Source organism: Denticeps clupeoides, chromosome 18 (assembly GCF_900700375.1).
Source record: "Denticeps clupeoides chromosome 18, fDenClu1.1, whole genome shotgun sequence".
NCBI classification, from domain to species: Eukaryota; Metazoa; Chordata; class Actinopteri; order Clupeiformes; family Denticipitidae; genus Denticeps; species Denticeps clupeoides.
Window position 1 is genome coordinate 2,904,600 of NC_041724.1, and position 14,982 is coordinate 2,919,581.

The window sequence follows — 14,982 nt, forward strand, 5'->3', positions numbered from 1 at the left end:
CCTTTTCTTAATCTTAATTGTAATTATATTATTATCCGGCGTGCAGATTTTAGAGGAACTTCTCACCACAGTACGACACAGTACATTCTTGTGGAGAGAAAGGTCAAATGGGCTTTAGAAGAAGCTGAGAATACATGATGTCGCCGACCTGTGGTGTTATCTGCCAAAGAACTGGTGGTGCACAGCAGAGGAAGACAGGAGAGGGCGCCTGAACGAAAGGAAACAGATTAGGAAATCTCTGAAAACCTGCTTCATCGTGAGGTGTCCTTACCCAGTAGAAGAGTGCATTGCGTGAGGTAGCTGAACATTGCGCCCCAGAAATCTCTCAATGCCTTGAAGAAATATTGCAAGAAATATTTTTAAAAAATAATTGTCACCCGTTCCTGCACTTCTGAAAGTTATGAGAGCGACTTGTACACTGGTGTGCATGCAAATCAAGCTCGGTCGAGCCTCTGACATCACACAATATTTTATGCCCATGTCGTGAAACCGGGACCAGCAAAACACAGAGGGCCACTGTGCACGAGGCCATACATTTACAGTTTCATTTACGGCATTTCCCAGACGCCCTTATCCACAGGAACTTGAAATTAGTAGTTAAGTGTCCTGCTCAGGGACACAATGGTAGTAAGTGGGGACTTTGGGGTCATCTGGTGCAGAGGTGGGCGTTTTACTACCACGCTACCCTTCAACAATTGTTTTCTGAATTAAAAAGATATCGGGTGGCTAAGAAGTCCTGACATTTTTTCATGTTGTACATGAGGCTGGAAGCTGGGAATGTCTGATAATGTTGGGACATTCGAATACGTGTAAAAAGGACATTTATCAGCAACAATTAATTTTGCGATACAGTGGAGTGCTGTGTTCAGTTACCGAATGTCTCTTTAAAAGCTTCACTCATTATTAGAAAATCCTTTTAGATTATTTTAGTACGGCTGAAAACAGTTGCGTGGATAAAAAAAAAGGAATTACACCGGACAAGTTCAGCATTCATCATTATTTCAAACAAAATTGTAATTTATTATATGTAATTTAAAATCGCGACATGAACCATTCATTTTTCACGCAAGAAGATGACCGCCTGAGGGCGCTGTTCAGTCACAAAAGCCCAATCGACACGAAATGCTTTCGAAATTTAATCAAATATAGACCACAAAGAGAAATTGTATATTTTAATCTGTCTCTGCGCACTAGTAGTGTTGAAGCGGTTAATAGTTTAATAGGTAAATATATTTCCACCGCGTTAACCAGCCGCGGACATTGATTCAATCAGGACAGGCGACGCGCGTCCGCCGCGGGAACAGGGTGGCGCGCACGGCGCCCGAAGCCCCTGTATATTAGAAGAAGGAGAAAAAAACATGTCTCTATGCACATATGCCTGTGTTTGTTAATGTTTTGCAGAGAATGGTCGCTCTTCGGGCTTTAACCGGGCGCGTCTTCGGTCTGCCCGCGTTGGCTTTCCAAAAGCTGGCCAGACGCAAGGAGCCCAAGTCGGTCGCCCGCAAACCTGCACGCACCTTCCGGGTAGGCCTTCCGTCCTTTTCTTTTAAGGTTTTATTTTGCATTTAACCACTTGATCTTGATTTGGTGTGAGAGGGACTGTGGCTGAGGTTTCCTCCTGCTTTTGGGATAAAAAAAAAAAAAGAGGAACGAGTCTGGGCCTGCAGGTGGAATGGCTGTCAGGATGAGCCTGGCTGCAGGTCACACCTGGTGTCACACGTTCAGGGCGCGGTCATGGAGCGTTTGGGTTGCGTAACCTCACATTACTCAAGAGAAAGAAAGAAAGAAAGACAGAGAGAGAGAGAGAGAGAGTCAGAGTAACCACACTTCCCTCTTGCGGTGTGTTGCCATGGCGTGACTTCCCTCTGACACAGGAAGTGAGCGTAAGACCTAAGTGAAGAGGGTGGTGAGTGTCTGTCAGTCCAGCCGTCATGTCGGACACGATGAAGACTCTCCGCGTCCCTGCCGGGCACATGGTACGTTTGTGGCCTTCCGTTCCGCTTCTATCCAGCATGCGGGTGGTCCATCAACAGAAGCTCGGATCAACTTTTTGTGACTTTTGACTGGATCTTGGCTGTTTAACCCGGCCACAAATCTGTCATCAGACAGATTTAGATGATATGCATTGTTTCTTAAAATGGAAAGTTAACATCATTCTTTCAGTAGACAGGTTTCGTATCGTTCATAATGTTCTTTTTTTTTTGTTGTTTGACACGATCATGGATGGATCATAATTAAAGTTCTCTGTATCTGAGTGTGGGAGCATCATCACACCGCATATTGGACTCAAACCCCTGAGGGGTCGAGCAAGAGACGGAGAAATTATTATAATTTTTTTTTTTTACGGTCTTGCGAACATGGCGAGTGCAGAAAATGAAAGTGTGCGTGTGTGAGACTACACAGCTGGAAAGATGGAGACGTTGCTATGTTTATTAAAGGAAAAATACAGGAAGTTTACGTTTCTGTTCTTATTTTCTGTGTATGCCATATCCCAACGTTAGGTGGCGCTGTTGCTGCAGATATTTTTGTGAAGATTTATTAAATACTTAATTTTTTTTCCGTATTCTAACAGAGTCAGGCGGTGTCAGATGGAGGTAAGGCTGATTTTCTGGTCATGGACATTGTTGTCCCCGCCCGAGAACGTGTCACTAAGGAGCCCCGTGTGTCCGCAGTGCTCAACTCTTCAAGCCTCTCGGCCGGAGGCAGCAGCCGCAGTCTGGGCGGGAGCTCCGCTTCCGTGGCGGAGGGTGGTGCCAGCAGGGTGGTCGGCTGGGCCGTGGGCATCGAGAGACTCCTGGAGGACCCTGTCGGGGTGGAGCACTTCACGGTGAGGAGGAGACGTCGTGAAGTGTTTTAGTCGAGCTCTTCTGTGTTGAATATCATTTACAGCATTTACCAGACGCCCTTATCCAGAGCGACTTACAGTCAGGAGTTACAGGGACAGTCCCCCCCTGGAGCAACTTAGGGGTTAAGTGTCTTGCTCAGGGACACAATTGTAGTAATGGTAGTGGGGTTTGAACCTGGGTCTTCTGGTTCATAGGCGAGTGCATTACCCACAAGGCTACTACCACCCTATATCCCTATATCGTCATGCCTCTGCACTGGAGGTGTGTCCATCTGTCCATGCAACGTTCCACAAAGCACTGTCCCAATTGTAGATGCTGTAGAACCCTCCTTTACCTGAAGACAGCACGATCCTCGAATAGTCACCAAAAAAATGCAGAACCGAGAACGAGGAGACCGCTCATGTATGACGATTTATTTTTACATGGGACCGGTAAGAATAGAGTAGGTCAACTTGCAGAAGCAGCGGTGCAACATTCATGTCCGCTCTGCACGCTCATGCCTATTTATTTTTAGATTCCATACGATTTTTATTGCGCATCCAAATGTACTTTGATCCGGCGCCTTGGGCGCATTGAGCAATGCTGTCCTTTAATCTTCGGCATCTCCGCTGTTGTGTTGAGTTTAACGTGTGGGAGCAGACTAGTTCTGTGCAGTACTGTGGTACCATAGTGCATCATGGGAGGATGGAGGAAACCAAAAAAAAATTTTTCTTTCAGCCGGTCTTCGCGGTAAAAGGCCGTGGTGGCGCGGCACAATTCTTCACCCGGCCGGCACCTGTAGCGAAATGGGGAGTCCAGACGGCCGCCGACTCCTCGAACGACGTCTCATTTGACTCCTTTGCCCTCCAGGCGTTTCTGAAGTCCGAGGTGAGCGCCGAGAACATCCTGTTTTGGCAGGCCTGCGAGAGGTTCCGGCAGATCCCGGCCAGCCAGGTGACCAAGGTGCGTCCCGGGTCGGGGTTTCTTCACTTCTCCGTATGACTTCACGCCTCCGGACCCGCAGACGCTTATTTATCATTTTGGGCATGCTGATGATTCATTAGCAGTCGTCAGCCAAATTTCCACGGAAGCTTGTTACGACTTCTTCCAGGAATATTAAACCGTAACACTTCCTGTTCCTACCCTCATGTTTTATACCATCCCATCATGCAAGTTTTATTAAAACAGGAACTACAGTACATTTACATTTACACTATTTACCAGACGCCCTTATCCAGAGCGACTTACAATCAGTAGTTACAGGGACAGCCCCTCAGGGTTAAGCGTCTTGCTCAGGGACACAATGGTAGTAAGCGGGGTTTGAACCTGGGCCTTCCGGTTCATAGTCGAGTGTGTTACCAACTAGGATACAACCATCGTCAAACAGTACATTTGGGACCGACTTGTTTCGTCTTGTTCCTTCCTTGCGTTACGAAGTAACTGCAGTGATTTGGAGGTGAACGGCGGGGTTTATGGATTTGTGTGTATTTGTGCTCTTTTGGTGGTACTCCTTACCTGACATTTCCGTAACTGTTAGTCCGATGGTCGTGCGTATTTTTTTTGCGTATTTGTATCGTGTGTGTGGTTCTACTTTTTCCGCAGCTGAAGGAAGAAGCGCGCTGCATCTTCGACACGTACCTCTCAGACAGTTCGCTTAGTGCCGTGAACATCGACGACGCGGCTCGCACGCAGGAGGAGGACCTGGAGAACCCGACGCCGGAGATGTTCCAGAAGGCCCAGCAGCAGGTCCGTGGGATCCAGGTCCCCCTCCTCATTCGTGTGTTGTGGCAGTTTTTTTTTTTTTTTTTTAATTCTGCTTCTTCCTTTTAGATCTTTAAGCTGATGAAGTTCGACAGCTATGCGCGCTTCGTCCGCTCTCCCGTTTACCAGAGCTGCATGTTGGCCTGCGTGGAAGGACGATCTCTGCCTGGAGTTGGCGACGACTCGAAGACTCTGTGGCGCGGTGCAGCGTCAGCAGGCGACGGCAAGAAGGTACAGCGCTTTTATCTCATGGCCTGCGGATGATGTGGAGGTGGAAATTCTCTGAGCCTCGGGTTCCCTTGCATGGATTAAAGCTGGTCCTAGACCAGAAGACTAGGCTTAATCCATGAACGCGATTCTGACCACAAGTTGCTGGACAAAGAGTGGTGCTTAATAATAAATAATAATAAAGTGAAGTGATGCACACAGTGAAATTTGTGCTCTGCATTTAACCCATCACCCTGAGTGAGCAGTGGGCGGCCATGGCAGGCGCCCGGGGAGCAGTGTGTGGGGACGGTGCTTTGCTCAGTGGCACCTCAGTGGCACCTTGACGGCCCGGGATTCGAACCGGCAACCTTCTGATTACAGGGCCGCTTCCTTAACCGCTAGGCCACCTCTGCCCCAGCACTTCAGTCTGATGGAGTGACGATCAGATGTCCCTTGGTGCTACATGAACTGCAGGACACTTCACGTATTACGTGCAGATAACTGGCCGAACATAAAATGTGTGAAGTGTCCTGCAGTGATTTCAACAAGCTCTGTCTCAAAAATTGCACCAGATTGCACCATTGCTCATAATATTTTCAAACTGACACATTATTTCTTTTCTTTTCTTTTTTACTTGGTTGAATTGGATTGTGCTGAATCACAATTCATTAATTCATGTCTTAAGTTCAATAATGAATGAACTGTATTTATGAGAAGAGTTGTGCTGACCGTTAATTTGAATGAGAAACATTTTGTCCTTTCTTTTTTTTTTTTTGAGCAGACTTCCACTCCAGACAATAAAAGTATGAGGAAGAAGAAGCTTGAGAACCGAGGCTCCTGGGGAGGTACTGGAAATGCATGTCGTGATGTACCAGATCAGCCATTATAATTTTCATTCACTGTATAGTGCAGAACACGATGGCCATTAGTGACCGAAAAGTAGCATAAAGAAGCTGTACCCCGTGTCGGTCGACCTAGACCATCATGCATTGTGGTCGGTTTTGTGCAGAAAAAAAAGAAGAGCCGTCAGACACTTGGCTGTATGTTGAAACTGTGGGTGTGAAACTGCTGAGAGATCCTGGTGTGAGAAGGACCATCACCCGTGCAGCACTTTGTCTCCTCCTCCCGCCTGAGAGAAGTTATTGTGTTTTTCTTTGAGAAACTCTTAAAATGCTTGTGTGAAAGCTATAAAAAAAAAAATTCCGGACTACGCTACCTAAAATAAAAAGTGATGCGTGTAGACATATATATTTTAATAATTATTATTATTATATAATTATTTTTTTCCAAATATCATGAAAATGTCACTTTGTTTAGATTATTTTAAGATTACTACGAGTTCCCCCAGCCTGTCTATGGTCCTGCAGTGGCTAGACATGGCGATAGGTGTAAAGAGTACTTTCGGCTTCACCAATCATAGAGCGGCAGCTCAGACAGTCGGGTCTGGAATTTTTCCCTTTATGATGAAAGGTTACCTGCCATTTCTCACGCTTTTTCCGTCCAGAGACTCTCCAGCCCCTCCCCTCCCCTAAAACATTAACTCCACCGACCATCACGGCTTCCAAACGAGCAAAGAATTGCAGTTACTCGGTGATTGGATGTAAAAATGAGCACAAATTTATTTTTCTTCAGTTCCATCACACGAGCTTCTGAAGAATTGTGGGACTGGATCAAAGTAATTCTGCGCCACGGATGAATTTCGGAAAGAGACTTCAGATACGGTGTTACAAAACCACTAATACTTACATTAAAGCACAAAAAAAGTCAATATCAAGGGATATGAATTACGTAACTTTCACTTATCCAAAATTAGCCATGTTTGGTGCTTCCTCTGTGCATATGTTTCTCCGGGACTGTGACGGATTAAAAAAAAAAAGTAGTCTGGTTGCATGTGGTTTGTTTCTGTTTTTAACAGAGGAAACACAGGCAGGAACCGTTAGTGCTGTTCTCTCGTGAAGGCATTTCTTTATCTGAAGAATATACCACGAGGGTTAACACCAGTGTTGCCCAATGTAGCTCATTCCTTGTGTGCACACAAAAGAGACAGAATAAAATCCAAAAAAACCTTTTTGAAATTATGACCAAGCGTTTGTGCGCGTCACTCATACTCAGTGGAGAAACGTGAAAAACGTAGTAATTCGGGACATATCATGACATATAGATTATGCTTTTTGTGTGTTTGCTCCCCCTTTTCCATAAAGCGTGCATCACATGAGCTGCAACATCATGCAGTTTTTTTACATCCAAATAGTGTCATGTTTTTTTGTTTTTTTTTTTTCAGCTGTCTGCCCCTATTCCCCCATATTCTGAGTGCACGTGTTTATTAATTCATGATATAACGTTTTATTTGTTTCTTTTAAAGCAGACTTGTCATACCAGCGTGTTGCCGTCACTCGAAAAGAATCTCAGATTTCTGTGAAATCGACCAGCAGCATGGAGCTGGGATCCATTTCCGGCAGGTCAGAGGTAGGTGTTCCCTTTCAAGAGCATCCGTAACGTTAGGCAGGCAGGCGTTAATGCACTTGTCCACGTTATCTTGAAAAAGCACGATTCATCAGACCAGGACAGCTTTTCCCATTTGCCCGTGGTGCAGCTCTTATATTTTTTTGGTAGGAGCCTTGTAGGAGCCATCCGCATTATTCACTTCATGTTGTGGATGATCAGCGACTGTTTATGATGTGCAAATATGTACTTGTGCAGCTCAAATCTAATTGAAATATTCATTACACATACACTGAACTAGTGTTGTTTTATGTTGATTATTGATCTCAAATGTCCAAATCCTGAAAAGCGTCCTGTTATTTGAAAAACTATGAAAACAAAAAGTCATCTTCCATCTGCCCTTTTTAAGAACGGCCGTTCCAGCATGTGTGACCCCGGTCAGGGTTCGGGCGGCGGGGGTCAGGGTCTGGTCTCGGGCCCAGCAGAGGGGTACTGCTGCGTGTACCTCCCCGACGGCACCGCCAGCCTGGCCCCGGCGAGGAGCGGCCTGCTGCTGCGCGACCTGCTGAGTGGGCTGTGCGAGAAACGAGGTCTTCCTCTCAAAGACGTCATCATCTACCTGCAGGGCAAGGACAAGGTATGGTGGAATAAAAAAAAAAAAAAAAAAAAAAGCTTTATACGTATAAAATATTTACACACAATGCTCTTTCATCTCGAAGTCTCACATCTTTGAAGTCTCAATATATAAAAATTCCACATACATTTTTCATGGACTGTGTGTTCATATGATGCTGCAGTAGCCTGATATGGAATGAATACAGTGAATGTGCTTGACTGTATTAATAAAACAATGCATGATATGATGCACGTATCATAACAATTTATATTGAGCCCAGAAAAACACAGGCTGTAATGAAACTCTATAGAATTCTTGACGGGAAAATGAAATTCTTTGGATCAAGCATTCTAAATTAGAAGACCACAAAGTCCCAGGTTCAAATCCCACTTACTACCACTGTGTCCCTGAGCAAGACACTTAACCCAGAGTGTCTCCAGGGGGGGGGACTGTCCCTGTAACTACTGATTGGATAAGGCCGTCTGATAAATGCCGTAAATGTAAAATGCTTGTCACGTAATGCAAAGTTGGCTAACGTTCGATGCTGCTGCAGCCCCTGTCCCTGGATCAGGACAGCTCAGTGCTGAGGGATCAGCAGGTCTGTCTGGAGCTCCGAGTGACAGTCGTGTAAGAGCCAAATACATGAGATGAATATTCACCACACACACACACTTTCATTGCTGAAATGTGCATCGTTTTTGTGTTAAGTGTGGAAGTGGTCTTCACTGGTAACACTGTGGGCATCATGGCGAAGTCCGGCAAGACGTTACAAGACGCTGTCGCTGCTATTTTGCAGAAGCATCAGCTGCGCCCACAAGACTCCATTATCACTGTGGTGAGCGAACGTGTTTGTTGGTGTGGACTGCTTCTCAGGCGAGCTTTTCTACTAGTGTACAAAGTTTTTCCTTTTGCTGTTTCCAGAAAGGCTCAAAGGATCCCCTGAAAATGGACACCAATGTCTTCCACCTGGCCAACAAAACCCTGTGCCTTGACCGAGTCAGAGGTGAAATTTTCTGTTTCGTTATTAATACTCTGTGTGTGTGTGTGTGTATTATGGCAAGAACCATAATACAAGGTCAAGATTATTGTGGATTTAGCAACGAGAAGCAGCGGGTGCAACTCCAGGGCGCCCTGCGTCTAATGCGTAAATGAACTGAAGTGATGGTGTCATTCGTTTTGATGAATAACAATATACTACAAATATACAGCAGTGCAGTAGTGACTGTGGGTCAGGGTGATGGAGCTGTCTGAAGGCTGGTTCTGCTATGAATAACTGATAATAAATGAAGTGATACCAGCTGAACGTTGCCGTAATGTGGCTGATGTAAAGCTCGGCTCTCTAGGCTCTCTAGGTTTAGTTTTGTGTGTTTGACTTGGTTGTTTTTCCTGCAGTTCAAAGTGTCCCACAGGAAACCCGATCGAAACCCCTCCCCAGAGCTGGAAGGCCTAATGAAATGGACGGTGAGACCAGAATAATGATGTTTCCTTTGTAGGTCGGTCGTCTTCTGATGCCTCTTTTTCTTTTTTTTTTTATGTTTGTGTTCTCGCCGCCTCTGAACCCCCAGATCTAATGGAGATGCTGTCGAGAGCCCAGTGCAGTCGGGTGGACGACCAGCGGGGCCTGTTGAAGAAGGAGCACCTGGTTCTGCCTGCCTTCTTGAAGGTTCCGGACCACCACACAGATGAAGATCCTGAGATGAAGGGGGAGAAGCACAGCTCCGTTGAAAGACCAGTCCAGCCCACTTCTGAACTCAAGTCCCGCACGGTTATGAGTGACCCCAGCACTATGGCCCAATCCACCCTGCACAGACAGGGGTCGGGGCCAATCACAGTCCAGAACTCTCCACAACGACACCTACCCAACTTGGTCTCAGCCTTCTCTGGCGCTGGAGCCCAAGCAGGAACGGCAGCAGGAATTGGAAGAAATTCACAAAGTTCTGAGTATAGAGTGTCTATAAAAAATACATGACGGAAGAACATTTGAGTAGAACATTAACTTCTATATATTAATTCTATGTTTTGTTTTTTTTACAAGAATGATTTTTAGGTAAATTCTGTATAACTGAAAGGAATCACTTTTTTTTTTGTATCTTGACAGTTAAGAATATCAGGTGTACTTTAACCAAGATTATTATTTACATTTTTCTTTATTTGCACTTTTCTCTCTTGCACTTTTTTTTTATAAGCACCTCACTAACCACACAAACCAAATAAGGTAAAACTAAAATTTATAGCTATACGTTTCAATCTGAAGCTTTCCATACGCCATCTGGAGAGAGAGAGAGGGAGATTCCTGATTTCTTCACCAATAAGTCTGTTTTTGAAGAGTGATACTGGGTTTTGTATATTTGAAAACTAATTTATTTGAATTCTTATTGTGTGTGTGCGCGTGTGATGAGGATCACTCTCTCCCTTTCAGCAAGGCATGGGAGTTTGAGGATGAATTTTCGGCCCTGTCACTTTGGCCTTGGCTGCCCAAAGCACTGGGAGGTTTTGTTTTTTTTTGGGCGGGTGGGGGTGAGTTATTCTGCAGGCCCTGTTCACACGCATGCGCCTGCGCTGATGGCATTTTACATCTGAGATGTTGTTATGGACCCATGATGAACAGGTATCTCATTTCATTGGATGCATGTTTGTATGAAGATAAGTGAAAAAATATATGTACATGTTTCTGTATAAGCTGTTGCTCTTCTGTGTTTATTATGGATGGTTAATGAAGAGAGAGTTTGTGTGTGTGTGTGTTCGTGCCCCATCACAGCGCATTTAACCTGGATGAAAGGACCTAAAGCAGGTACGGTACCAGCCTTCCTCCTTCATCGCCCATTTGATGAAGATGCTGTGTTTAGGGAGTGGCTGGAGAATAATTCTTTGCTGTGATTTTAACTGGTAATACTGCTGCAGTGCTGAATGCTCTTTGGCTGTGTGTCACAATGTTGATTCACTGAATCCGGGGCTCTTTAGATATGTATGGCTATACTGCCTCAGGATCATGTACAGAGGAATAAGTGCGTGTGTGTGTGTGCAATGACAGAACATTGGACACATACCTAACTAATGAACAAATTTAAATGATTTTTTTTTCATGTTTCCTCCAGCTCTGGGAAAATTAGACTGCTTTAGAAGGTTTTAAAAAGGCTGACTGGGCCCTTAATCTTTGTATCTGTTACCCAAGCAGCTTCTTCCGCTCTGAAGAAATGCAGTTGTGCACTTGCACAACTCCCATTGCATCTTGGAATTGTCATTATTAACGCACAGGATTATACTAAACCAAACATTAAAAGCAACCACTGCGTCAAGACCTCTGAATGAGTGTTGAGGTACCTGGTGCCGAACCATCAACAGGGATCCAGTTTATCCCAGTGCATTCTCCAGATCTCTACGTTTATCCGTTCGGTGTGAACAGCTTTTTCCTTTGCTCCATGGTCCAGTTTTGATGGTCACCCGGCCAACGTGGGAACTTGGACTAGTTTTAGTCTGTACTAACCGTTGCTCTCAAGCTCTCACCTAATCTTAACCCGACACACTTGTCCATTTTCCCAGCTTCATTGCTTCAAGGTTTCACATCAATAGTATGGTTACAATGCACCTTGGTTGTCATGCAAGTAGGGGCTGGTGTACGCGTGTGTGTGTGTGTGTGTGTGTGTCCGTTTCACTCATCCCTATGCAGGTCGTCCATGTGTTTCCATGGTGACAATCTCTGTGCCGTGTCTTGCACGGATCCTTACCATGCAAGGTCCTCTCCCTCTCTGCGCTCAGCTCTGCAGGGGGTCACACTGAACTCTGGCCTGCAATGACATCAGGGCCCTGGGGGGAATTTTGTAAACCTCGCTGTGAGAGGAAGCCTGGGTTCATGACCCCCTGTCTCCACCCCCTCTGGCATGGTTCACATATGGACCCATGAATAATGTATAAACCCTTGCTGTGAGGAATCTCTGTTGCTCTGACGCTGACTTTCCTTAAAATGTCAGTTATAAGAAACCAACTTGCAGACCCCGTAGTGCATTCTCCCTAGATGCCGACCTCAGAGATCACATGACACACACAGAGGACACATGGTCTTAACCCAGCGGTTTTAACTAGTCCAGGAAGTGCCAGTTATGCCTACAGACCCAGCCCCTAAATACATTACATTTCATCTTCATCTGTCAGAAATAATTACACTCCATCAATGGGGCTGGAGGGCTAGTTCGTTCCTCCTCCAACATACATATAGCTATTGCTTTATTTCTGCAAACCCAGGAGGCATAAACATTGATCCATTCATTTAATCTCTTCATAAACCTCCTCTTCTCACCCCTTCTCACAAGAGGCGGAATCCATCATGGATAAGAGTGTAAGTGCATGTGGAGAACATTTCTGTTTCCGTGTTGGGCTGGATGTCCATTTTAAACTGACTGCTGCTGTTGCCCGACGGTCCCCCTCTCCTCAGAAGACTCCGGTAAAGAAACGGTCCAAATCTACCGACAAGCTCCAAAGAGACGAGAAGGTGAGGACCAGATCTTCACCCACATGACTCATTCAGAAGTCCTTAAACATCAAATTATTCTATCAAATTATGCTCAGGCCTTCATCACAGCCCAGAAATCCTTCCCTGGTCCTTTAGGCATGGATTCCATCTCACTCATGAATATTTGAGGGAAGGGGAGGCAAAGGGGGTTTGTAATGATGTCGTCTCTGTGCATCTCAGTGCAGGAAGGTCCCAGAAGTTCCTGAGGAGTTAAAGTGACTAGGAGAATTTCGTTGGACCATAAAAAAATACATGAACTTTTTAAATAAAGTTGCAATGTGATAAAGTACCCCTCTGTTTATTTCTTTTATTATTAAACAGTTGAGTGATGAAAATATCTTGCACCTCAACATTAAAATTTTATTCAGTGTTTCATAGTGTTTCGCTGTTTAAATATTTAACTTTATGGACAATGGAAACATGAAATAATGACTGTTTATGTAGCGGCAAATGTAGCTCACAAATGTGTGTTCACAACTTTAAAAAATAAAATCTGATGTTATAAGCTGTGTTCATGTTCAGTGTTAATTTTTTCTCTCTTCAATTCTTTGTAGTTTTTTTGGCACCAACTGCTACTGTGTTTAGTCATTTTTGTTCACTAACTACTATCATGGCCCGATTGGCAGGTGCCATGACAACACAGTGGAGGCCGTGCCGAGCTCTTCGTCATTAGGGACGCTTTTGTGGCGGAAGGGTTATTTATTTATGTATTTATTTATTTTATTCATCGATGTGGATGCCGAAAAGTTGACGCACCCATGCAGATGCAGACCGGAATCTGGGGAGAAGCCACATGGCGGTACTGACGTGTAGCCAGCCGTGGTAGTGGCTCTCGTGGCGAGTGAAAGACTTGTTTCTTCTCCCGGGAAGGGGGTTTGCCTGCTCATTGTACTGTTCTTTATTAAGGAGTAGGCAGACAGCGAACAGAGCCGGTGGCTGAGGCGAGGATGCGACCCAAAGCTTCCCTATAGTTAAAAGGAAGTGTCCGTGCTATGTGGTATAAGGTGTGGACCATGCAAGAGCTGTGGAAATGGGTCACAGAGCTTCAGGACACCCTTGTGTAAGAGGTTCGGCTGAGCCGAGCAGAGCAAGAGAGACGTCATTCCCCCCGCAGTGCTGCGTTCCCTGACCCGCCGGGGAAAACGTGTCCCCAGCAATTCAATGAAACTGAGGGGGACAAAGGCCAGTTCATATGGTGAGGGCTTACCCTGGTGGCCTGGTGTGGGTCTGGAAGCAGCCCTGACCTCGAGGTGCTGGTAGCGGGGAAGCTGGTCCCATGTACTGTAGACACTGGCTCACCAGCTGTTCATGCACTGGGTTGGAGGGGGGAAATTGAACGGGACCATAGAGATCCCATGCCTAAACCTTCATGTGGGGAACAGGTTGTCCCTGCCACACATGGGTGCTGGACTTCCGAGTAGCAGGAGAGATCCCTCAGCATGGGCTTGTGATCGTGGAGGACCAGCACCCACCAGCCCTGTATGGTATTTTGGAGATTAATGTGATCAGATATTGCTGGGAGGTGCTACAAGCATGGGAGGTGCTACAAGCATGTTCATTCAGATCTCTCATTTAACCCCCTCTAGGAGTGGTCGGTGAGTCTGGGACCAGACCTTCTCCACTTCGAGAGACGGCTCCAACGAACAGATATTCTTGTAGCTCATATTTTTACTTTTTATTTGTGGGCAGTTGACGATGGTTGAATTTAGTCTCTGGCCGATGGGAAAAGGAGGGAGTTTGGCCAGCGATGGAGAATTTTCTGTTCTTTTTGTTCTTTGTCTGATTGATTGTCTGTCAGTACAGGTTTTGTGGAAGAGCAGCTCCGTGGGACAGGGTTTATTCCCCCGACATTGTTTCATTGCTGTGTTAGGTTTTTCTTATTAATGTGTGTGTTTCTAATTTTGCTCTGTGTGCTGTGTACATTACCAGTGTGATCACCAGGTTTGCTCCCTGGGCACGTGCGGGTGGGGAGGGAAGTTCTGCATCTGTGGGAAATCTCTTAAGAACCATGTAGACCCCTGGGAAACAACAAAAGTAATTTGGCTGTGATAATTGCTTTAGCTGCCAGTGTGTGCGCGCTTCGTCCTTGGTCCATTTCACCAGGAGCTCTTGAGCTTGTTAGTGGCCAGTGCCACAAAGAACCACAAAGGGAAACTCTGGTTGGTAATTGCCTGGGGTGACATGGGGGAGACAGCACAACATATCTGAATGTCACTTACACCCATATGGTTCTCACCAATCAATATTGCAGAACATAGGAACATGCAGGTCAGAACGTTATAGCTGATCAGTGTAGAGATGCGTTCTTTTATTTTATTCTATTCTTTATACTCATGCAAGTAAAACGAATGCACCTTTGCTGTTGTAAAACGTTTGGCCTCATTGTGTGTCCAATTTAGATTTTTTTTTTTTAGATGTACTCTGCACCCAGGAACAGACAGAAGAGTTTCTGTGCATTCTGGGTGGCGCACAGCTGGGTGGAATTAGCAGCCAGAGCGCAGGCGATAAGAGGGATTTTCCGTGGTGTGTGTGTGTGTGTAGATGAGATGACGGTGCATTGTCCTGGTATCTCCGCTGTACCGACCTCCTCATTTCGCCCAGCTGACATCACACGTTCTCCGCCC

At 45.5% G+C, this 14,982-nt stretch overlaps 1 protein-coding gene across 2 annotated transcripts; it reads left to right on the forward strand.

The window, feature by feature from the left end:
- Window positions 1-1,783: 1,783 nt before the first annotated feature.
- Window positions 1,784-10,527, forward strand: LOC114768625 (regulator of G-protein signaling 14-like). 2 transcript variants are annotated; one of them, XM_028961003.1, is made up of 14 exons: window positions 1,784-1,976; window positions 2,573-2,594; window positions 2,673-2,827; window positions 3,696-3,788; window positions 4,428-4,571; window positions 4,656-4,817; window positions 5,575-5,638; window positions 7,156-7,259; window positions 7,645-7,872; window positions 8,405-8,478; window positions 8,560-8,686; window positions 8,773-8,854; window positions 9,244-9,312; window positions 9,417-10,527. In XM_028961003.1, the coding sequence occupies exons 1-14, from the start codon at window positions 1,932-1,934 to the stop codon at window positions 9,818-9,820; spliced, it is 1,773 nt and encodes a 590-aa protein (XP_028816836.1). In that variant the 5' UTR covers window positions 1,784-1,931; the 3' UTR covers window positions 9,821-10,527. The 2 variants fall into 2 exon arrangements, with proteins under 2 accessions (XP_028816836.1, XP_028816838.1); XM_028961005.1 differs by having other exon boundaries at window positions 7,159-7,259.
- Window positions 10,528-14,982: the final 4,455 nt, after the last annotated feature.